The sequence below is a fragment of the Anomalospiza imberbis genome, chromosome 12 (genome assembly GCF_031753505.1).
Source record: "Anomalospiza imberbis isolate Cuckoo-Finch-1a 21T00152 chromosome 12, ASM3175350v1, whole genome shotgun sequence".
Classification (NCBI taxonomy): Eukaryota; Metazoa; Chordata; class Aves; order Passeriformes; family Viduidae; genus Anomalospiza; species Anomalospiza imberbis.
In genome coordinates, this window is record NC_089692.1 from 19996306 (window position 1) to 20017618 (window position 21313).

Sequence of the window (21313 nt, forward strand, 5' to 3'; positions counted from 1 at the left end):
TGCTCCCCCAGCCCGCCCGCCGCACGCGTCCTGCTGCTCCCGTAACATCCCTGGGCGGGGGTCCCTGCTCAGCCCCCCCAGCAGCAGGGAGAGCCCCGGCGGGCACGGCTACATCTCGCAGGGGGGGTCCGGGGAGCGCAGCATCTTCTTGGCGGAGGCGGCCAGGCGGGAATAGTCGTGGGGGATGGCGTGGGGGGCCAGCAGGGGCAGGTGGTCCTCGCGGGGGGGCCGGCGGAACAGGGGCGGGCGGCGCTGGCTCTCGCCGTCCTGCAGGGACTGGGGCAGCCCCCGGCCCTGGCTCTCGGGCAGTAACATGATGCTGAGCACGGCCAGGATGGCGAAGGAGGCGAACACGACGTGGTGCAGGAAGAAGCCGCGGCTGTTGGGGATGGCGGTGATGGGCGCCGCGGCTTTGCCCACGAAATTGGCCCCCACGACCAGGCCCAGCCCGGCGCCCCTGCGGGAGGAACACGCTCAGGGGGGCCCTGCCCGGTGCCCCCGCTCCGGGGCAGCACAAGAGGGGGGCAGCTCCCCCTTACCTGATCACGGTGGGGAGAACCTCGCTGGCAAAGAAGATGCTGAGCATGGTGACGGCGTGGGAGGCGGCCGTGCCCACCACGGACAGGGTCAGGACGATGAGCTCCAGCAGGTCTGGGAGGGGGTGAAGCATATCAGGGGGCAAATCCTGCCCCCAGCTCTCTGTACCCTCTCTTCCCGCTGGCTGGGGCTGCGTCCCGGGGGTCCCGCGGGGGTCTTACACTGGGTGAGGGCCAGCAGCAGGAGGGAGGAGATGCCGGTGAGGACGGTGCAGAGCAGGAGGATGGCGCGGCGCCCGAAGCGCTCGGCCGTCAGGCACACGAAGAGGCAGGCGGCCGTCTCGGTGCCCACCAGCACCAGGTGCGAGGAGAAGAAGTGGGGCAGGTGGGGGACCAGGTTGCGGGTGAAGCAGTGGCGGATGCCGGAGCCGATGAACCTGAGGGACAGCGGGGTCAGGGGGCCGCGAGTGGGACCCCCCCGGCCCACGGCCACCCCGCCGACACCCCCCGCCGCTCACGCCGCGAAGCCGAGGATGACGCCGTTCTTCCAGATGACCCTGGTGCTGCAGATCTCACAGACTGAGTGGTACCGGGGCCGCGGGGGCCGCTCCGACAGGGCCTCCAGCTCTGCCGGGAGAGGGGAAACCAGGATAGAGCCGGCTCTGTTACACCACCCGCACAGCCACGGCTTTGGGGATGGGGCTGATCGCCCCTGCAGTCGCCCCACGCACCCGCGAGGAGGCTGTCCTGGGGGCAGCTGTCTTCAGCCAGTGCCTGCAGGGTCTTCCTGGCCCTCTCCAGTTGCCGTGTGGCCAGCAGCCAGCGCGGTGACTCCAGCAGCAGTGCGGGGCACCTGGGGCACGTGTGTCAGGTCACGGGGCTCCCCACGGGCCTGGCCACCCTCCAGCACTGACCTTCCCACCTGGTTTCAAAGCAACGCTGCCCAGAAACCCTCAGCTTCAAACCTGAGCAAACATTTACCCAGGGTGGGGGGGTTCCCACTCCTCTGGAGAGCCCTGGGTGGCCTTTGATCCCCACCGCGGCCCCGGGCAGGGTGTCCCGGGCTGGGAAGAGCTTGGCACCAGCCCCGGGGCACAGCCCAGCCCCACGCAGCCCCCTTCCCGGGGGGTCCTTACCACCAGCTGGCAGCCAGCAGGGCCAGGATCATGGTGACAGCGCCCTGCAGCACCCGCCAGTCCCGGCACAGCAGGGCCAGCCCCGGCAGCAGCAGCTCCCCGGCGATCCAGAAGAATCCGGCCACCATCGTCACCCTCAGCCGGTGCGGGGGGTCACACAGCTCCAGCCCTGGCAGGGGGCGAGGGGGCCACAGTGGGCGCCAAGGACACGGGGCATCCCGCACCCTGGAGCATCCTATATTCCAGACCATGGTACATCCCACAGCATGGAGCATCCCGCAGCCCAGGGCATCCTGGAGCATCCTCAGCCCCCACACCCCTCCGGATGCCCCCATCACACTCACGTGCCACGTAGAGGGCGAGGAAGGCTCCTGCCAGCGCGGCACCGAAGAGCAGCCGTGCCACCAGGACCATGAGGAAGTCCACAGCCAGTGCCACGGCGAGGCCCACGGGCACGGCCAGCGCCAGGGACAGCAGGAAGGTGGGACGGCGGCCGAACCTGCCAGGGACGGGCTGTGAGGGGCGGGGTGCGGTGCCCCCCGCCCGCGGGGCTGCCCGGGGCCCCCATTACCTGTCACAGGCCAGGCCGGCGGTGACACTGCCCAGTGTCCAGCCCAGCAGGTGCGTGGTCTGCTCCAGGGGCACCTTCCAGCGCGAGGCACACACCAGGTCCCACTGCGGGGACGCAGCGGAAAGGTGTCAGCGTGGGGGGCTTGGCGGACCCCTGACCGCCCACAGGCTGGGACGGATGGGGCGGCAGGGCTCCTGGAGAGCCCCCACCCCACAGACAGAAATGTGGGGACAGTACCGGTGATTCCAAGAGCCCTGGACGCCCTCCAGCCTCTCAGTGCCCTTCCCCAGGGCTCCCCCAGCCAGCCCCAGACCCCCTCCAGGGGGTCATTGCTCCCCCTGCACATCCAGGGCTTTCCCGTGGGATCCTTAGCGGAGCCCCCAGCAGGCTCTGGTGGCTGGGACCCCCCAGTTTATTCCCCCCGACTCCTCGCAGGTATCCACCCCCAGAGCGTTCCCAGGCCCTCCCTTAACCCCTCCTTTACCCACGGGACCCCTGGGCCCCCTCCAGCGCCGCAGAATGCCCCATGCCCGGGGCTCCCCCACTCTCCCCAAGCCCGGCACCGCCCTCGGTCCCACCACGCCCGTGCCCACCTGTGTGACGAGGTTGGCGCGGAGGCCGGCGGCGGGCAGCGCGTAGTGCCAGCCGCGGGTGCAGGGCCCGGTGCCGTTGGGCCGGGGGCCTCCGGACGGGTACCGGTACAGCTGGCAGGGGCTCCAGCCGCCGCGGAGGCGCGGGACGGCGGCGCGGAGCAGCGCGGGGCCGCCGAGGCGGCGGAGCGGCGGCGGCAGCAGCGCGGTGTCGGGGCGGCAGCGGTGCGGGGGCTCCGCGCCCAGCGCCCAGCCCAGCGCCCAGCCCAGCGCCAGCGCCGCGCACGGCGCCCACCCCCCCGCCGCCCGCCGGGCCCGCGGCCGCGACCCCCCGAGCGCCATCGCCGCGGCCAGCGCCAGCCGCGACCGCCGCCCCACAGCGCTCGGGCTGGGCGCCGGCAGCTGGGGCGGCACCGGCCGGACCCGCCCCGCGGCACCGCCCCGACGGCTCCCTCCGGATCTGACCCCCAGCCCCGGTTCAGACCCCCCCAGTCCCGGTTCGGACCCCCAGCCCCCGTTCAGAACCCCCCAGTCCCGGATCTGACCCCCAGCCCCCGTTCAGACCCCCCCTAGTCCCAGTTCAGGTCCCCCCAGTCCCGGATCTGACCCCCAGCCCCCGTTCAGAACCCCCCCAGTCCCGGATCTGACCCCCAGCCCCGGTTCAGGTCCCCCCTAGTCCCAGATCTGACCCCCAGCCCCGGTTCAGACCCCCCCAGTCCCGGATCTGACCCCCAGCCCCGGTTCAGAACCCCCCAGTCGCAGATCTGACCCCCAGCCCCCATTCAGACCCCCCCCAGTGCCGGATCTGACCCCCAGTCCCAGTTCACTCCTCCACAACACGAGGCTCAGTTCTGGTCTGATCAGCCCTCAAGGCCAGTTTGTCTCCGCAGCCTGGTCCACAAACCCCAGCCCCGATCCTGATCCCCAGCCCGGTTCACAAACCCCAGCCCCGATCCTGATCCCCAGCCCGGTCCACAAACCCCAGCCCCGATCCTGATCCCCAGCCCGGTCCACAAACCCCAGCCCCGATCCTGATCCCCAGCCCGGTTCACAAACCCCAGCCCCAATCCCGATCCCCAGCCCGGTTCACAAACCCCAGCCCCGATCCCGATCCCCGGCCCGGTTCACAAACCCCAGCCCCGATCCTGATCCCCAGCCCGGTTCACAAAACCCCAGCCCCGATCCCGATCCCCGGCCCGGTTCACAAACCCCAGCCCCGATCCCGATCCCCGGCCCGGTTCGCCCCGCTCAGTCCAGGTTCGCTCCCCCCAACACTGGACCCAGTTCCCACAGCCTGCAGCACCTCCAGCCTGGTTTGCCCCCTCCCAGCCCCCCCAGTTTGGTTCTCCAAGCCCCATTTCCCCCACCTCAGCCCCAGTTTGCCCTCCCCCAGCCCTGCTCGTCCCCCAGCCCCGGTTCACCACCCGCCCAGCTCAGCTCCCCCTCTCCATGGTGCTCCAGACCCCTCTCTCAGGACTGGGGGACCCCCCGGCCCAGCTGGTGTTGGGGGTCCTGGGGTGCAGCCGGGGGTTCCAGGACCCTCTGTGAACACCCACAAAGGCACCCAGGTCCCCCCAAACCTCAGAGGGGGCCAGTGGAATCTGTGACACCCCCTCTAGGAAGGGAACGTGTTGGCACCCAGCACCACGTGAGCCCGTGGGAAGAGCCAACAGAGCAGCCAAACTGCAAACAGGCTTTATTTCCCTCTTCCTTCTAAAATTTACTCACAAATGTGATTTCTGGGGGCAGCAGCATCACCCGGGTGCTCAGCCTCAGACCCGCAATGGCGGAAAAACTCCATCTGCAAAATCACATTGAAAATCACACCGAAAAATCACACCTGCACACCCACATTGAAAAATCACACCTGCACACCCACATTGAAAAATCACACTAAAAAAAATCCCATCTGCATTTTTTTTTGCCTCCCTCTGAGGGATCCACACCCCCGCGCACGTCTGGGAGTTGCAGCACCGGGAGGAAAACTGGCCCTGGAGACTCCCAAGGTCACCAGCACCGTGGTCAGATGAGCCTATGGGACTTTCCAGCTTTACGTGCCCATAAAAGACCTCTCTGTGACTAGAGACAAGTTTATAGCTGCTCAACAAAATAAAGACAGGGATGGAAATTAATCCAAGAACAAGTGTTACCTGTGGCTGCTTTCTTGAAGCCCCTGACACAGGAGCGGCCCCCGGTCCCAGCACTGGCTCCAGTGCTCCATCACACTCATCCCACCGCTCAGGTAAAGGGTGGGGGGAAAAACCCCTCTGGCTGCAGCTGGGACATGGCACTGCCCGTCCTGCTGTGGCTGTGTGAGCCCCAGTCCTGGTGCCAGCAGTGCCAAGGCAGGGGCGGAGGGCTGGGCAGGGGACGGCGGGACCCCCGTGGCTCTTCCGAAGCTGCTGCGATGCATTGGAGTGAAATCCTCCAGGATCTCCCTGCCCCGACCGTGGAAAATTCCTCAAGTGGCTGCAAAGCTGATGGCAGCGAGGGGGGAGCTGGGGGCTGAACCCAGGGGTCCTCCCTGGTCCTCAGCACAGAAAGTTGGAGAACCCAGAGCTGGCAGTGGGGGTCCGTGGGGGCCACCGCTCGCTCCTGCCTGGGGTTGGCAGCTGCAGCCATCGGGAAAGGCAGGGCAGCAGGAGGAAGGAAGGCACAGAGGTCTTGGAAAGGCACTGGGATCTGCCTGCAGCTGCGTCCCTGAGCTGCTGAGTGAGCACTGAGTTTGCCTGGATCCACCCATCCCTGTCCCGACTCTGCAACCCCAAAACAGCATCTCCTGCTCAGTCACCCTGGGGGCAACGAATTCTCCAACACAGGGGGGTCCCCTCTCCTCACGACCCATCCCTGGAGGGTTCCAATCCCACTAGACACAGAGAGTCATGGAAAAGAGAGAAGGATGTTTAAAATCATAGAATAGTTTGGGTTGGAAGGGACCTTAAAGCTCATCTTGTTCCATCCCCTGCCATGGGTAGCTGATCTGAGCAACCTTTTCCTTGACAGGGAAACTGCTGCCCAGGGTGAACTATAAATACAAAGATAATTTTAATTAATTTATTTATTTCTTTACACATAACTGAAAGTGATGTTACAGTACATAAGTTATTTACAACTGTGCAGTAATGTGTTGCAAAATAAATTATCTAGAAGGCAGCAAAAGTACATTGTTAATGTATATAAAAACTGTACAGCATTTATGGGATACAATTTTTCTTTATATGAGTATTGGCTCTGTAGTGTTTTCAAGTTATGTTCTCAGAAAGAGAAACGAAATGCCCAAGATTAAAGGAAAAAATATATAAACCACGTGGATTTTACTCCATTAAAAACACAGTTGGCAAAGTCCTTTCTCTGCATCGCCGTCTCCCCAGCCGCTCCTCTGCCCGTCCCCAGCGGCTGCTGCGGGGCCACCGGCACATCCCGGAGCTGTCCCTGCTCCGGAGCCGCCGCCGCCCAACTTGGACACTGTCCTTTTTGTTTCTAATTGGGTTTTTTTTTGTGATTTTTTTTTGCAGTATTTTTTTTTGTTTGTTTTTTTTTAGACATACCCATGATGGAACGAGAAACTCAAACACCCCCCCTCCCCCCATGGTTTCCTACTGCAGCTTCTCCAAGAGGAGATCCGCGCCCGGTGGAAAACAGAGAGCTGGAAATCACGGTGTTCACAAGTACATGGTTCACGTGGTTGCTGGCCCCGCTCAGCAGCTTCTGCAACACCCACACGGTGTCCTTGGCCTCGTCCCTCCGCGCCTCGGCCAGTCCCGGGGCCGCTGAGCGCCCGCTGCCCGCGCTGCCCGGAGCCTCCCCGCCGCGGGCGCCGGCGGGAAGGAGCTGTGCCCGGCCCGCTGCCCCGCGGAGCCGCGTCAGTCCGGAAGCGAGGGACACGTCGTGAAGAAAGTGCAATTATTTTTCTTATTGTTTTGTTTTCTGCCGATAGCTGCTTCCTCCTCCTCTGACCAGGGATTCATCAGCAAGCGGTTAAGGGTGAATGTGAGCTCGACCGCCCGACCTCGGAGCGCTCCCGTCCTTGCCAGTGTTCAGAGATGTCTCCTGGGTTGGAACTGTCATGCCGGCAAGAGCACAAAGTCATCGTTCACGTCGACCATTGGCACATAGAACGAGGGCACCTCGTTCACGCAGAGGGATTTGTGCCCCGCGGGGTCCAGCTCCTGCACCTTCAGCTGCCACTCCATCCTCTGCACCGCGTTCAGGGCAGCTGCTTCGTGTTGCTGTCGCATGAGCAGGCATGTCTGGATTGGGAAACAACAACGGGACATGAGGGCTGAGCGGCAGGCAAAGGCAGGGGACATGCAGCCACTGTGGACAGTGTTAAATGCAGCAAGGGGTGCCACACACAGAACACCTGGATTTGGAATCTCTGCTGAGACCAGCTCCAGCAGGAGCCGAGGCAAACCCCCAAGTTTGGGTTTGAAAGGCTTTGTCAGCACTCCAGAGCATCCACTCCCATGCAACACTGCCCTGACAATCTCTGGACACCCACTCCGTGCTGGAAACCACTGAGGCAGTTCCCAGGCTCCAGCCACAGGCAGAACCCTCCTGGAATGCCCCTGCCTGGAGCACGGGGCTCCCACAGCTCTCACCTTCATCCGGTCGTACTTGTCATCCACGTCCTGCAGCCAGGAAATGAACTGTCGCGCGTTGAAGCGGTCCCTGACCGATTTGTTTTCGTCTCCCTAAGGACAGGACAGCAAAGGGAGGGATTAGTTTTGTACTTTAAGCACTTACAGGTCTCACAGGCCATATTCAATCCCCTCCTGGGGCGCACACTCCTCAGAACCGTGGTGCCTGCAGGGGGGGAGGACGGACATCACTGCTGCCAGCAGCTCCTGCAGCCCTTTCCAGGGATTCAACCTCAGGAGGGGATGCACCCATGTGCACATACTCCCTGTTTCTCCTTGCTTTGCAGGGAATCTGTCCATGTCAGCCCATCACAGCTCCTGCACCTCTCTGACTCCTTCAACTGACGCCAGGAAAGCAGCAGCACAGACACTTGGCTGGGAAATGCCGACGGATAAATCAGAGCTCCTGGATCAATACACAGCTCGCTAATGAATCCCAGGATGCTGCCCCTGCCCAGGATCCCTCCTGCAATGCAGCAGTGTAATGTTTCTCTTCCCTTCCTTCCACAGGAGAGTGTAAAGGAAACCTTTCCAGTGTGCAGATGATCCTGACCAAGAAGGACAGAGGGACCCAAGACTCACTGATAAAGCTGAGCCATCTTTGCTTCTAACAGACATGAACCCCCTGTATCCCACATTCAATTAGACAAATAGACAAAAGATGTTCCAAGTCACAGAATAATTTGGATTGGAAGGGACCCTAAAGTCCTCACTGCACCCCCTGCCGTGGGACATCTTCCACTATCCCAGGTTGCTCAAAACGCATCCAAGCAGATCTTAGACACTTCCATGGATAGAGCAGCCACAGCTGCTCTGGGCACCCTGTGCCAGGGCCTCCCCACCCTCACAGGGAACAATTCCTTCCCAATATCCCATCTAGCCCTGCCTTCTGGGGGAGGTGACATCTTGCACCTGCGTGCCGTGGTGGGTGACCTGAGCAAGGAGAGCATTAGTAACTCCTGCCTCCATGCTTCCCTCCATCCCTCCAGAAAAGCCCATCTCCCTCACGGTCTTGCCGAGCCCCTGAGGCCCTTCCTCACCAGTGAGCCGGGCACTGACCTGATTTTCCAGAGGCATGTTGTACACCTCGGAGTCCAGCAGCATGGTGCAGGCACTGAAGGGCACGGCCTGGTTGGCAATGGTCCTCGCTGCCCGGCAGTGCACCCTCAGGATCTCCTGCTCGCAGGAGACGATGAGCTTCTCCTGAGGAAGAGCAGAGCAGTGAGCGTGGCAGCCTCAGCCTCGCCAGCAGGGGAAATCCGGGGCCTGCTCCCCAGCTAGAGTGTCCCCTTACCCGCTCTATGCTGTGCTGCAGCCGCAGCTTGCCCCGCACGGCCTCCTGCTGCTTGAAGAGCTCCTTGAGCGGCTCCGCGAGCGACGGCGGCGGCGCGATCTGCGGGCACAGGCAGGGGGTGAGAGCAGGACCTCTGTGGGGCGCAGCCCGGCGGCTGCCTGCCCCCCAAAATGTGTGCTGGCCACAGAGGGGGCAGGGACATCCCATGGAGTGCCTGTGGAAAAGCTCTGCCAAGGACAAGGTCCTGCCAGTGCTCAGACTCAGTGAGGGTGAGGACTTGGCAAGAACAACCAGAGCCTGACCCGCCCTCGTGCTGCAGGGCAGGGTGTGCAGCAAGGAATGGAGCCTGGTCACACTGACCCTTCTCCTCCAGCCTGGAGCCCAGATTTATCACCTGCAGCACCAAGTTTATTGATGCGTTTGTATTAGCGAGGCTGCTCCTGCAGCACAGCAGTGAAATGCTGACCCCAGTGCCAAGTCAAAGAGCAGAGCTTGAGGAAATGATGGCGGGAGTTAAGAGCCATCTTTTTCCTGTGTTCCAGGATCATTATCCTGCACCACAGTGCTGTAGGGGCAGTTTTACCTTCCAGCCTCAAATCCAGTGGATTCTTACAAACTTTGCTCTAAAGCCTGACCAAACCTCAGGTCCCTCAGCACAGCCCAAGGTCTTCTCTGCAAAAATGCAGCAACTCAGGGACTGCATCTACCACACAGCCAGGCACTTACCCAGACTCAGGTTTGCTGTCATATTCTAAAGGCAGGTTGGGGCACGTTGGCATTGCAAGGTGGTGACAGGGCATGGGGACAACTTGGATGTGTCTGTAACAGTGAGGGGGGGACAGTTCCGGAGGCTAAAGAGAGAAGGTGACTCACCACTGGAATATGGAGCTTGCTTAGGGGTTTGCCATCCAACAGGTAGGAGCCTGTGTAGGTGACATACTCAGCGTAGCACTGCGGGGCTTGGGGAGTAATGTAGCACAGGATTTTCCGCTTCTCCTCAATCTTCTTCCTGATCTGGAGGTACTCGAAGTAGGGGTTGGACCTGTCGCTGTGGTAAGGTTCGATGTCGTCCAGTTTGATGGCATCGACGATAGCTGCCAGTGTCTGCTGGATCATCTCCCTCGTCTGCTGGGTGGACGTGTTGATCTGCTGCTGCAGCTGCTGGTTGGAGCGCTGGAAGCGGCGCTTCCGCGGGTGCTGAGCCTGGGAATCGTCCTCCTCCGTGATGCGGCCCTTGGCACGCGTGACGGGCGCAGAGACGGGAGGAAATTCCTTCTCGGATGCGGCGGCGTTCTGCTTGTTTTGGTTGGCGAGCATCTGAGCCCGGTTCCTGGTAATCCGCTGAGGAATCTCTTCTATTTTGGGTGGTTTGGGAGCTTCTGCTACTGGTTTTTGTACTGGTTCCACAATTTCTGCTTGAGCATTGCCGGGAGGCACGTCCGCCTGGGATGGCGGGGCCTGGCTCCCACCACGGGCCGCGGCACCGTCCTGCGGAACACCGGCCTCGGAGCCGGCCACGGGCACAGGACAGGGCTGGGAGCTGCCCTCTGCCACCCCACCAGCCGATGACAGCTCCTCGTGCACGGCCTCCACCTCTTTGCTCTCTGCCTGCGCGGGCTCGGACGGGGTCTGCTGGAACACCTGCGCTTCCGAGTCCTCCGCTGCCTTCTCCTCAGCTGTGTTCAGCGCTTCCGAGGCGGCTTCCTGTGTGGCCACTTCTGGTTTCTGCTCCTCTGCTGGTGGCTCTGTGTCCGTGGGCAGGGTGGCCGCCGCCTGGCTGGCCGGCGGCTCCTCCGGCTCACCGGACGCTATCACGGACGCGCCGGCTTTGATGATCCCAGCGCTCGGTTCTGGAGCTGCTGCTGGGCTTTCCTCCACCGCTTCTGCCTCGGTCATCTCCGTCTCTGCAACGTCCTTAGGCTGGAGTGGCAGCTCTGGGAGCGAGAAGGGGCCAAGGTCCAATTCATCCTCGGTGTTGGTGAAGGGGTCGGGCCACGTCACCGCCTCCTCTGCATTCGCAGGTGCTGCGTTGTTGCTTTCCAAATAGTTGTTTTCTGGTGCAGCAACGACTTCGGCCTGAGGTTCTGCTGGCACACACGGGGGCTCTGGAGGGATCTCCGGTGCTTCTTCTGGAAGAGGCTTGCAGTTGTTGAAGAAGGTGTCTAACCTAGTAGGGGACATGTACGGAGCTTGCTCTTCAGCATTTGCAATTTCTCCTGGAACTGCTTCCTCAGCATCCTCCTTGACTTCCTCCAGCCTCGGTTCAGACACTGACAGAGGGTATGAGATGGGAGAAACGGGGTAGGAAGTCTCTGTGGGAATGAAAGCTACTGGCGCGGGATGAATCGGCTCTAGGGAACAGAGCGGAGGTTTAGGGGACTCGGAAAACCTCTGGGGAGATTTCATCAGAAGCTCCGAGCCCATGGCCCAGGTGACAGAGTGCTCTGCGGGGTTGCCCATGAGGCTGGGAGGAATGGCGGTGTCCGGGTTTCGGGAAGGAGGGTTATCCCAGTCTATGTTGTTTTGTTCGGGCATTCCCGAACTAAAATGGTTTTCTTCGATGGGCGGTAGGTAGGTGGATTCTGGTGGCATGATGGAGGCAGTGGCTTGCTGCTCCTCTGTGGTATCCAGGGGCATGCCGATGTCGGGGGGAAGAGCACTTTCCACTGAAGGAGCCAGCAACTCATCCCTGTGCGAAGGGGAGGATTTTGCTTGTAAACCAGAAAAGACGCTTTCGGGAGACTGGGCGACCCCGCTGACAGCTCCCGGCGTGCAGTGCAAAGCTTCCACTTTGGGTGAGGAAACTCCGTAATCCGGGGAGTAATACCCAGGAGATAAACACTGGAACTTCTCAGCAGGAACAGAGGGAAGGGGAACTTTCTCCTCCATTAAATGCTGCACAGGAGAGTCATAATTTGATGTTGCTGGGACACTTTGCTGTCTGAAAAACTTATCTCCAACACTGAATTCCTCTTCAGGCGCCCTCCTGATATCCACTGAGATGGAACGGTAGAGGTTTGAGGAGGGTATGGTGCGAGTCGGGGTCTGACTGGGGTTCTCGGGGAGCCCACTGGAAACGTTGGTGTATCTGTCGAAGAAGGAAGGAGAGCAGGCGTTCATGGACATGGTGGAGATGGGCAGCGAGTGCTGAGAGTCCGCGCACTCAAACATCAGGTCCGTGTAGTCCTCGTTGCTGCACGATGGAGTCCTGGGCGTCTGCATCACCTCCTCGTAGCTCGGGCAGGACACGACGGATGCTGGGGTCGGGACACCCGTGGGCCGGTTCTGATCTGGCCTGGGAGATGCTGGGAGGATCTCCTTCAGCTGAGGACCCGTGATCCAGTCCTTGGAGTCTGTCCCCACAGCAGGCTGTGCCTTGTTTTCCGGTGACAGAATAGGAGTCAGGGGACCCAACTCTTTGAGTTTCTTGTCCTTGAGCTGCGTGTCCAGTGTTAGTGGCTTCTTGGTTGGCAGATCCAGGCTCCTCTTGCGCACATCCTCTGAGCTTTTAAGTTTGTCCTTTAACTTGGGGTCTCCGGACCTGTGCCGCATTTTCTCCATTTGCTTCATTCTCTCCTTGTGTCTTTTGTGGCGTTCCTCGATCTCCAGGTCTTTCTGGCTCAGCATCCTCTCAAAGCTGGTCATCATCAAATCACCATCTCCCAGAAGTTTCTCCCTTGGCCTGGCATCCTTCTTGCCACTGTCTTTGGAAAGGGTTATTTTTTCATTCCCGTTGCTTATTTTTATGGACTCTGATTTGTCTTTGTCTTGATTCTCCTTAAGCTTCTCCTTCAGTTTGGTTTCGCCGAATTTGAGGTTGTCCTCCTTGGATTTATCTTTAAAGGTGGTAACTTGAGGCCCATCCTTATCTTTGAGTGTTGACTTTGGCTCATCTTTGTGATGTTTAAAGAAACCATCTGTGTGTTTGTCCCTGTGCTTTTCCTTTTCCTCCTTCCATTTTTCCTTGTGTTTATCCCGCTTCTTTTTCTCTTTAGCTGTGCTGATGGTGCTGGAACCGTAAGTCTTTTCTTTCTCCGCCTTCTTTGAAAGCTCTCTTTCAGAATCATTTTTATCCTTCTTTTCAGAAAATAAGTAATCAATGCTCTTCTCTGGTTCCTCATCAGCGTCTGCCTTCATGTTGTAGGAAGAGCCAAAAGCCTCCCCATCCACAGAGAAATCCTTTTCATAATGAATGGAATCCTTTCTGCTGCTGGAGTCCTTGAATTCTTCTGATTTTTCCTTTTTCTCTGTCTTCTCTTTCTTTGATTTTTCCTTCTCGTGACTTTTCTTTGAGGAAGATGAGGAATGTCGGTGCCTCTCCTTCTCCTTGAGCTTGTCCTGAAGGCAGGGTAAAGGGAGAGAGTCCTTAAACTTTTCTTCAGCGGCGTCGGTCAGAGAGAGGTTAGAAGACTCAAAGAGGCTGGTGAGTCCTGGCTCTTGCCCTCTGTCCGTGAAGCTGTCAGAGGAGATCTCGCTGATTTTGTCATTAGAGTCATCCCTGTAGTCATTCAGAGCCTCCTCCTCCAGTTTCTCCAGCAGGCTTTTCTCCGACTCCCCTCCTTTTGAAGACTTCTTCTCTTTGGAATGCTCCTTGTCCGGCTTCTCCTTATGTTTGCTTTTCACCTTGTCATCACTGGTGTGTTTCTTCTCAACCTTTTCTGGGAGCTTTTGCTTGTTTTTCTTCTCCTGCGTGGAATCTATGGACATTCTTTCCTTCCTGTCCTTATACTTCTCACTGGAGTCTTTATCTTTCTTCTCTTTGTGTTTCTCAAAGGAACTCTTCTCCTTCTTCTCCTTTCCCCCTTCCGATGTTCCTTTGTCCTTCTTCTTCTCCTTGGACTCCTTATCTTTCTGCTTCTCCGAGTGCTGCCGGTCGGACGAGTACTTGCGGTGCTTGTCGGGGTAGAGCTCCTTCTCGGCCGCCGCGCCGTCGTCCTTGTCCTGCAGACTGTCCAGGCGATGCATCTCGCTGCCGGCCGAGTCGCCGACCTTGAACCCGCTCAGGCTGTAATCGTCCCTCTCGTCCTCGCTCTCATCCGTGAAGATGTCAGCGATGCTGTACCAGCTCTTCTCCTTGCCTTTCTTCTCATCCTTCTTCTCAGAGAAATCGTCTCTGTCTGTGGAGAAGTTTTTCTCTTTCTTCTCCTTCACCTGGTCGAAGGAACTCTTCCTCTCCTTGTCTTTGCTGTGAAGATCCTTGTATTTCTCCTTAGTTTCTTTCTTCTCTTTAAAACTCTTCTCTAGTTCTTTGTCCTTCAGGATTTTCTCTGGAGCGGCTTTTTCATTTTTCTCCTTGTCGCCTTCTTTGGATTTTTCCTTGTATTTTTCTGGCTTCACCTTTTCTTTTTTTTCTTTATCAGGAGCATCTTTCTTCTCCTTTTCCTTCCCAGAATGGTGCCTCTCCCAACTCTCCAGGGTTTTGCCACTGAACTCAGGGTCAGACTTATCCTTGAAGAATGTTTCACAGCCGTACTCCTTGAAGTCATCTCGATAGGGTTCCTCCTGCTTAGTCTTGGGATCTTTTCTCTCTTTAGAGCTGTCAGAGGAATCTTTTCTGTCTTTGTTGGTTTCACCTGTGTCTTTTTCTTTCCTCTCCTTGCCAGTCTCCACAGAATCCTTCCTTTTCTTATCCTTTTCAGGTAAATAACTGGGAGTAACTTTGTGTCTGTCTGTTTGGTCCTTTTTCTTTTCCGAGCTTTTCTCCACGTAATCCCTCTCCTTCTTCTTTAGGAAAGTGTCCTTTTCATTCCGCTTCTCGTTGTATTCCTTCTTCTCTTTCATTTTATTTTCCTTTTTCTTGTCTTTAATTTCCTCTTTCACAGGTTCTATGATTAGCTTTGCCACGGTGTCATTTTTAATCTCCCTGAAATCCGTTATTGGAGAATCCCAGCTGTCCTCACCCTTGAAATCGAAGGATGAATCAGAGGACAAGTCTGAAAACCACCTCTCCTGCTGATCGTCCGAAAGGCTGAACTTCGTGTCCTCGCTTTCGGCAAATTGAGTTTTGTTATTAAACTCATCAAACCCGGACTCGTCCCTGTAAAGTTTTTCTTTTTTGCATTTTTCCTTCTCTTCCTTGAAGGACTTTTCTTTCTCTAGTTTAGAAACCTTCTCCTCCTTCAGCTCATTCTTCTTCTCAGATTTGGATTGCTTGTCCTTTGACTTCTTCTTTCTCTCCTCCTTGTGTATTCTCGGCTTCTCCTCCTTGGGAGATTTCTCCTTGACAGGTTTCTCTTTTTCTGATTTACTCAATCCTTCTCTGAAGGATTTGCTCAGGTCTTTACTACCATCTTTGATTTTTCTTAATGATTTCTCCTCTTTTGAGGATTTTCCAGTCTCATCTTTAAACAACCACTCCTTCTCCTCTGCTTTACCTTTGGGGAGCTTTTCCTCCTTCTTACTGTGTTCCCGATCGTGCTTTAACACTTTCAACTTGTTTTCGACTGGATTTTCTGTCTCTACTATCAAGCCTTTCTCAGGCTTTTGTTTAGAGTCCTCAAACTCAAAAGAAAATGTTTTGATTATTTTAATGTCTTGGCTGATGGGACACTGTCCCTTCTCCTTGTTTTTATGTTTGTGTTTTGTTTTATGCTTTTTAACAACCTTCCCCTCCTTGTCCAGCTTTGGAATTGCTCCATCCACATTGCTATGGAATGAATTCTTTTTCTCAGAAACAGTGTTGTGGGGGGTGTTTTTCTTTTTGTGCTCTGGTTTCTTCCTGACTGGCTTTAGTGACTCTAAGCTCGAGTCCTCGGACGAGTAGTCTGACTCGCTCGTCAGCCTCGTCCTGGTGGAGTCCGATAGGGAACTGACGTCTGACCAAGCTGGAGAAGATATGGTTTTCCAATTGTCCGTCCTCCAGTGCTTGGAGTGCTGTTCTGTAAGACTGGGATTATGTTTCTGGGATGCTAAACTCCCATGTGAAGAGGTCGATGAGGCAGACAGAGAGTTAAACAAGGAGGATTCCTTTAGCACTAGCCTTGAGTCCTTTACACAGCTAGAGCTCTGTAGAGAGTCTCTATCATCCTCCTCACTCTCCACGTTTTCACTCTCTGATTCAGAGGAACAAAACTTGTCATTTTTTTTGCCAAACCGAACCTCTTTGCTTTTTGTCTCCTTCTTCCGCTTCTTTTTTACTTTGCTTTTCTCCTTGGGTGCCTTGGTGCTGGCGGGCTCCCGAATTTTGCTGCTGGGCAATATGGAGTGGGTGGAGAGGCGCAGCTTCTCCCCCGTGCCCACGGCCACGCTGGTCTCCTCCTCGTCCGAGCTGTCCGACAGGATGCGGTGGGCAGCTTTCTTTGGTGTAATTGTGTTATTTTTAGTATAAGTTTTCACTTCCATTTTGGGTATGGAAATGAAACTGTTTGCTTTAGTCTCTTTCCTGTAATCCTTTTTCAGCAAATGTTTGTCATCGACCGGTGGGACCCGGTCCTGCTCATCGTCCTCATCGAATTCATACTCATCCTTCACCGGGGTGATGGTTTTGGGGGGCTCCTGGGCCTTGGGCTTGTGCTTCAAGCCCTTCTCAAACTCTGAGTCTGTGTTATTGCCATCAACAGAGCTGGAGGGAGCGAAGGAAGGGGCATCCTCTTCTTCTGAGGTCTCTGCAGAGAGAGAACAGCGTGTTAAGGACTGCCAAGGGTTCTGGGGAGGGAACATCACTGGTCTCCTGCACACACCAAGCCCTGCAAACAGCCCTGATGCCCTTTGGCCTCACCCAGCCTTTGCAAGTTGGCAGCCAACAGCTTGGAATGCCAGCTTGGGGGATCTTTTTGGAAGGAAGCTCCTCCAGCTCCAACCTGCATGGGGTGTTCCTCAAAGTAACATCCTGGGTGTAAAATGAGAACTTTGGAACAGGGTTATGACTGCACACAGTGTAGGTGAAAGCTCCCCAAAAGACTGAAAACTCTAATTTGCACTAATTAAAACCTTCAGAGTGTCCCACAATGGTGGCATTGGATGAAGAGGCTCTAGCAGGGACAGCCTGGAAGTAAAAATTGAAACATCGGTGCTGGGACAGCTGAATGACAGGAACAAATCTCCTCCTCTCCACTGGAATTACCCACCTTCCAAAGGTAAGACATACAATTTACCTGCACCTGGCTTCCAATCCTACATCCCAACTGCACCAGGGAAGCAATCTCAATGCTGGCTTCCAGGACAAACAGTCCCCCACGCAAAAGCTGGTGGTTATGTTGTCTGAATTTGGCTACAGGAGCTAAAGGCGGGCTCCTGACCACGGCAGCATCTGACAAGAGTCTAACTTCACTGTCCTCTTAAGGACTCTGTGTTAGTTGCAGGCCACAGCTGTCACTGCCACGGCCACAGAAAGGCCAATCTCACCTGTGGAGCTCTCTTCGCTGGAGGGGTACGTGGTCTTCCCCAGGAGCAGGTTCACCATGGTGGGAGAATTTGCTACTTTCAAAGGTGTCTCGCCCTTCCTGTTGCTTTGATGAGGATTCCCTCCATAATGCAACAACAATTTCACCACCTGAAAAGAGAAACTGAGGCTTGAAGATGCTCATGATGTTTTGATTCCAGGGATTTTTTTGCATGATTTTCATACATAACTAAAAAAAATAGTGCCTTCAGGACATGCCTTGTGGTTCTAACTTAAGAGAGAAACCCCAGCAACATTCCCAGGGAAGTGGTGGAATCATCATCCCTGGAAGTGTTTAAAAAACATTTAGGGGCAGGGTTTAGTGGTGCACTGGCAGCAGCAGGATAATGGTTGGGCTTGATGACTGGGGAGGTCTTCTCCAACCTTAATGATCCTGTAATTCTAAGAACCAACCTGGGCAGAAAAGAAGGGGAAAAGAACAAGGCACAAAATCATGCTCCTGTCCCAGTTCCAGAAGAATGAACTATCCCCCTGTGCAGAGCACCACCTACTAAAACACTCAACAGCTCTGAAACAGGGAAATTCACACAATCAGGGAATAATTTAGATTCAAAGTGACCTTCAAAGCCCATCCCATGCCACCCCCTGCCATGGGCAGGGACACCTTCCACTAACCCAGGCTGCTCCAAGCCCTGTCCAGCCTGGCCTTGAACACCAACTCCTGCCCACTCCATGGGAAATGAGACAAAAACACCCAGAATCTCTGTGTTTTCACAGTGGGCTGCTCGAAGCACAAGTTTCCAGGAGAGTCATTTAAAGCAGAGCAGTGAATGCCAGCACCCCGACCTTGAAGTGGCCGTTGTTGGCCGCGTCGTGCAGGGGGGTGTCATCGTCCAGCCCCTTGGTGTTGACCTCGGCACCCGCCGCCAGCAGCTGCTTGGCCACGTCGTAGTAGCCCCGGTTGCAGGCCTCGTGCAGCGCCGTCCAGCCTGCAAGGACAGGGACACTCAGGACACGGCACCACCCTCACAGTGGCACTGAGACACGGGGAAAGCCCGCAGGGTCAGCGCGGTCCGGGCTGTGTTGCTCTGGTGGCCAAGTGTTTGCCCGGATCCCTGTGGCACAGCGGGAGGGAAGATGCAGCTCTGCCCTGCTACTCCTGCCAGGCAGTCACAGCATCAATCCCACTTCTCCCTCTGGTCATACCATGTGCTACAGTCAGAGCATCTGCCAGACCTGACACAGAGCCTGCAAATGGAAAGTTTTATATGGGAAATACGGAGAATTGCTGATGTCATGTGAAAGGCAGGTCTTAAATCCGTTCCCCTTTATACCATCGTGAAATGGTTTGGGTTGCAAGGGACCTCAAAGCTCATCCATTCCCACCCCCAGCCATGGGCAGGGACTCCTTCCACTATCCCAGGGTGCTCCAAGTCCCCTCCAATCTGGCCTTCAACCCTTCCAGCAATGGGGCAGCCACAGCTTCTCTGAGCACCCTGTGCCAGGGCCTCACCACCCTCACAGGGAAGAATTTCTACCTAATATCCCATCTAACCCTGCCCTGTGTCAGCTTAAGGCCATTCCCTCTTGTTCTGCCACTCCATGGTCCTGTGAAACGTCCCTCTCCAGCCTTCTCTTAAGCTCCTTTAGGTTTGGCTTTAGGTTCCAAATCCTCTGTAAGGGAAACCCTGGTGCCCAGACCAAGCCTGAGCTCAGAACTGCAGATAGGGCTCGGGACAGCCCCACAGCCCCCACACAGATCTTCTGTGTGCTCTCCAAACACAGGAACACCAGCCTGGGCTTGGGGGGAAACCAAACAGCAGCGTCTCCACAGTAATGGTGGCTCCAGCTCTCAACAAATCTCTGAAGAGCACAGAAGAAAATATTTTATCGTGTTCCAACAGACTATTTTTAAGCAGAGCCTGTTTTGAAGTTTCCCAGCACGGCTGCTCCGGTGTTTTGCTGATAGCGCCGTGGGAGCGCCTTCCGTTACCTTCACTTGGAGCCTTTGGAGGGGGCACCTGTGCCCGGAATTAATCACAACTGATACTTCAGTCTGGCGCTGGGATTAATCACACGGGTGGAGGAACAGCCATATCTATTTATAGTCCCAAAATCACGCGAAGAGAACAGCAAAGAGCAAAGTCAAGCTCTTGGACGTGCTGGAGAAAGGCTGATCCAGCCCCACTGAATGGCACCTTCCTCACCCCTTCACCAGCATCCTGTGGCTGCCTCCTCCCTGCAGGACTCAGGGCTGTTCCCATCTCATCCCACCACCCTAAGCAGGAGCCTGGCAGCACTGCTGAGGAGGAGGAGAAGGAGGAAGAGTAGGAGGAGGTAATACTCCTGAGCTGAGGGTCAGGATGGTTAACAACTCCTCCAACTTGGGTGCCTGGTGGGAGCCTAACCTAGCCCTTCACATTCCCTCCCCAGCAGCAGCACCCCCACGTTCAGTCCTTAAAAACAACTCCCAAAACTTCACAGGCATCAGCCCCTCAACTCCAGAGCGCTGACTTCACAAACCCACTCTCAGCAGTATTTACGTGCACGCAATTCCTTCTCTTTTAAGTAAAAATAGAGCTAAACCAGCCCGCCTCCCTTTGCAAATCACCCTCCACACTTCCAACACGGCACCCCCGTGGAAGAGCAGCAGGAAATGGTCCAGAGAGGCCTGGTCAGTTTTGGTGTGGAGCCACAACAGCTCCAGGGATTCTCTGGACCCTGCCCAGCCCAGCTTCACCACCTCAAGCAGACTGCACAGCCTGGGAATTCTGCTCCCAAACTCCAACAAGAAAACTGATGCTTTCAGGGATTTTTTATGTGGCTTTTTGTTGTTATTTGGTGTTTTGTTTTTTTTTTTTTAAGGGAAAAAATATATTTTCCTCTTCATAGAGCAAAATCACAAATTTTGGCAAATCCCCTCTTTCCAAGGTGCAACGCCATGTCAGAAACAAACTACTTTTTCTGCTGGGAGTCGTTCTTGGATGTGGAACATGCAAGCAGGTGGGAAGAAAGCTTGGATTCCTGGGCTGTTACCTGCAAAGTCCTTCACATTGACATCTGCACCCTCGATGATGAGCTCCTTGATGCGCCGGGCGTCCCCGCGGATGGCAGCGCGATGCAGCCGAGTCTCTCCTCGCTCGTTTCTCTTATTTACTTTATCTTTGGTTTTGGAGGCAGAGTTGGGAGTTCCCTTCTGACAAACTGTAGACTGAGAGGGATGCTTTGGTGTTGTGTCAACTGCAGGGAGGAAGGAGAGAAACAGCGTCAGGGACTGCCATTCCATGGAATTGCTGAGCCCTTAGAGGGAGCTCGTGCATCACGTTTCGCCTCGGCTCTTCCCAAAATATTCACCACAAGGCAGCAAGAGGCAACCCAAGCTCTGGAGTGGATGTGAACAGAGCAGCCTGTGTATCCCACGGAGATGGGAATCGCGGGCTGCCAGACCCACTGGAGAGCTGCAGTCCTGGCAAACACTGTGGGCAATCCCGTGATCTGGGAGCAGACAATGCAGCTCCTCACCCTCAAACCCCAATTCCCCAGGGAAGTGGCCTTTTACCAAGCACATGTGAGGCCTGATGGCCTTGGGAGGAGATTGCATTTCCTGGGAGAACACTGGAATGCTCTGCAGCTTTTTCCCTTTTAGTTTTCCCAAATAACAGCAACATAAGCAGTGAGATTGGTGGTTTTTTGGCTAAAAGCTGCAGCGTTGTGTGTAGGATGTGGATGTGAGCACATGGGATAGCACAGAGCCTCCAAACACGGGGTGGGGGGACATGTTTGCAACAGATAAAAATTACTAGAACACAAAATCCATGGTAAACACATTCCAGCTGCTCCACACCTCAAGTTACAGCTGTGGTGGTTACACATCTTATCCCCATCCAAGAGAAGAAACATTGAAAACCTACAGAAGATGATATTTTGTCTTTATTCACAATCCTCCTTTACTGAGATAGCCTGAGAGGCCAGTGGGAAACAGAGCTGAGCTGCAGGAGGCTCCCAGGGAACCAAAGCTCCAGCTGAGCAGCCGGGGCGGGCTGGGTGCTGGCCTGGATTGGCCCAAGGAACACTGGAAAAAGCAAGGGCAGCCAGAGCCACGTGCAGATCCCAGTGACACCGTACCTGGAGTCACCTGCAGAGCCCTGTGGGAGGAGTGAGACCCCACACAGCAGCAAAGCAGCCCCCCTGCACCATGCCAGGGG

The 21313-nt window shown here is 56.2% G+C and overlaps 2 protein-coding genes across 5 annotated transcripts in view; both read right to left on the reverse strand.

The window, feature by feature from the left end:
- Nucleotide 1: 1 nt before the first annotated feature.
- On the reverse strand, nt 2-4694 carry SLC22A31 (solute carrier family 22 member 31). Of its 2 annotated transcripts, none has more exons than XM_068203221.1 (9): nt 4562-4694; nt 2244-2347; nt 2017-2171; nt 1673-1841; nt 1268-1389; nt 1055-1163; nt 759-973; nt 540-651; nt 2-457 (listed from the first exon to the last, which is right to left on the reverse strand). In XM_068203221.1, exons 1-9 carry the CDS (start codon nt 4586-4588, stop codon nt 109-111), a joined length of 1362 nt encoding a protein of 453 aa, XP_068059322.1. In that variant the 5' UTR covers nt 4589-4694; the 3' UTR covers nt 2-108. The 2 variants fall into 2 exon arrangements, with proteins under 2 accessions (XP_068059322.1, XP_068059321.1); XM_068203220.1 differs by lacking the exon at nt 4562-4694 and adding an exon at nt 2837-3191.
- Nucleotides 4695-5873: 1179 nt separating this feature from the next.
- The window catches only part of ANKRD11 (ankyrin repeat domain containing 11), a 131179-nt gene continuing 115739 nt past the window's right edge, over nt 5874-21313 (reverse strand). For all 3 annotated transcript variants that reach the window (XM_068203198.1, XM_068203199.1, XM_068203200.1), the window contains exons 6-13: nt 20145-20348; nt 17955-18097; nt 17111-17258; nt 9641-16371; nt 8768-8866; nt 8533-8676; nt 7435-7527; nt 5874-7083 (exon numbers count right to left, since the gene is read on the reverse strand). In XM_068203198.1, coding sequence (XP_068059299.1) covers nt 6898-7083; nt 7435-7527; nt 8533-8676; nt 8768-8866; nt 9641-16371; nt 17111-17258; nt 17955-18097; nt 20145-20348 — 7748 coding nt within the window. In that variant the 3' untranslated portion in view covers nt 5874-6897. The remainder of the gene's footprint in view (nt 7084-7434; nt 7528-8532; nt 8677-8767; nt 8867-9640; nt 16372-17110; nt 17259-17954; nt 18098-20144; nt 20349-21313) is intronic.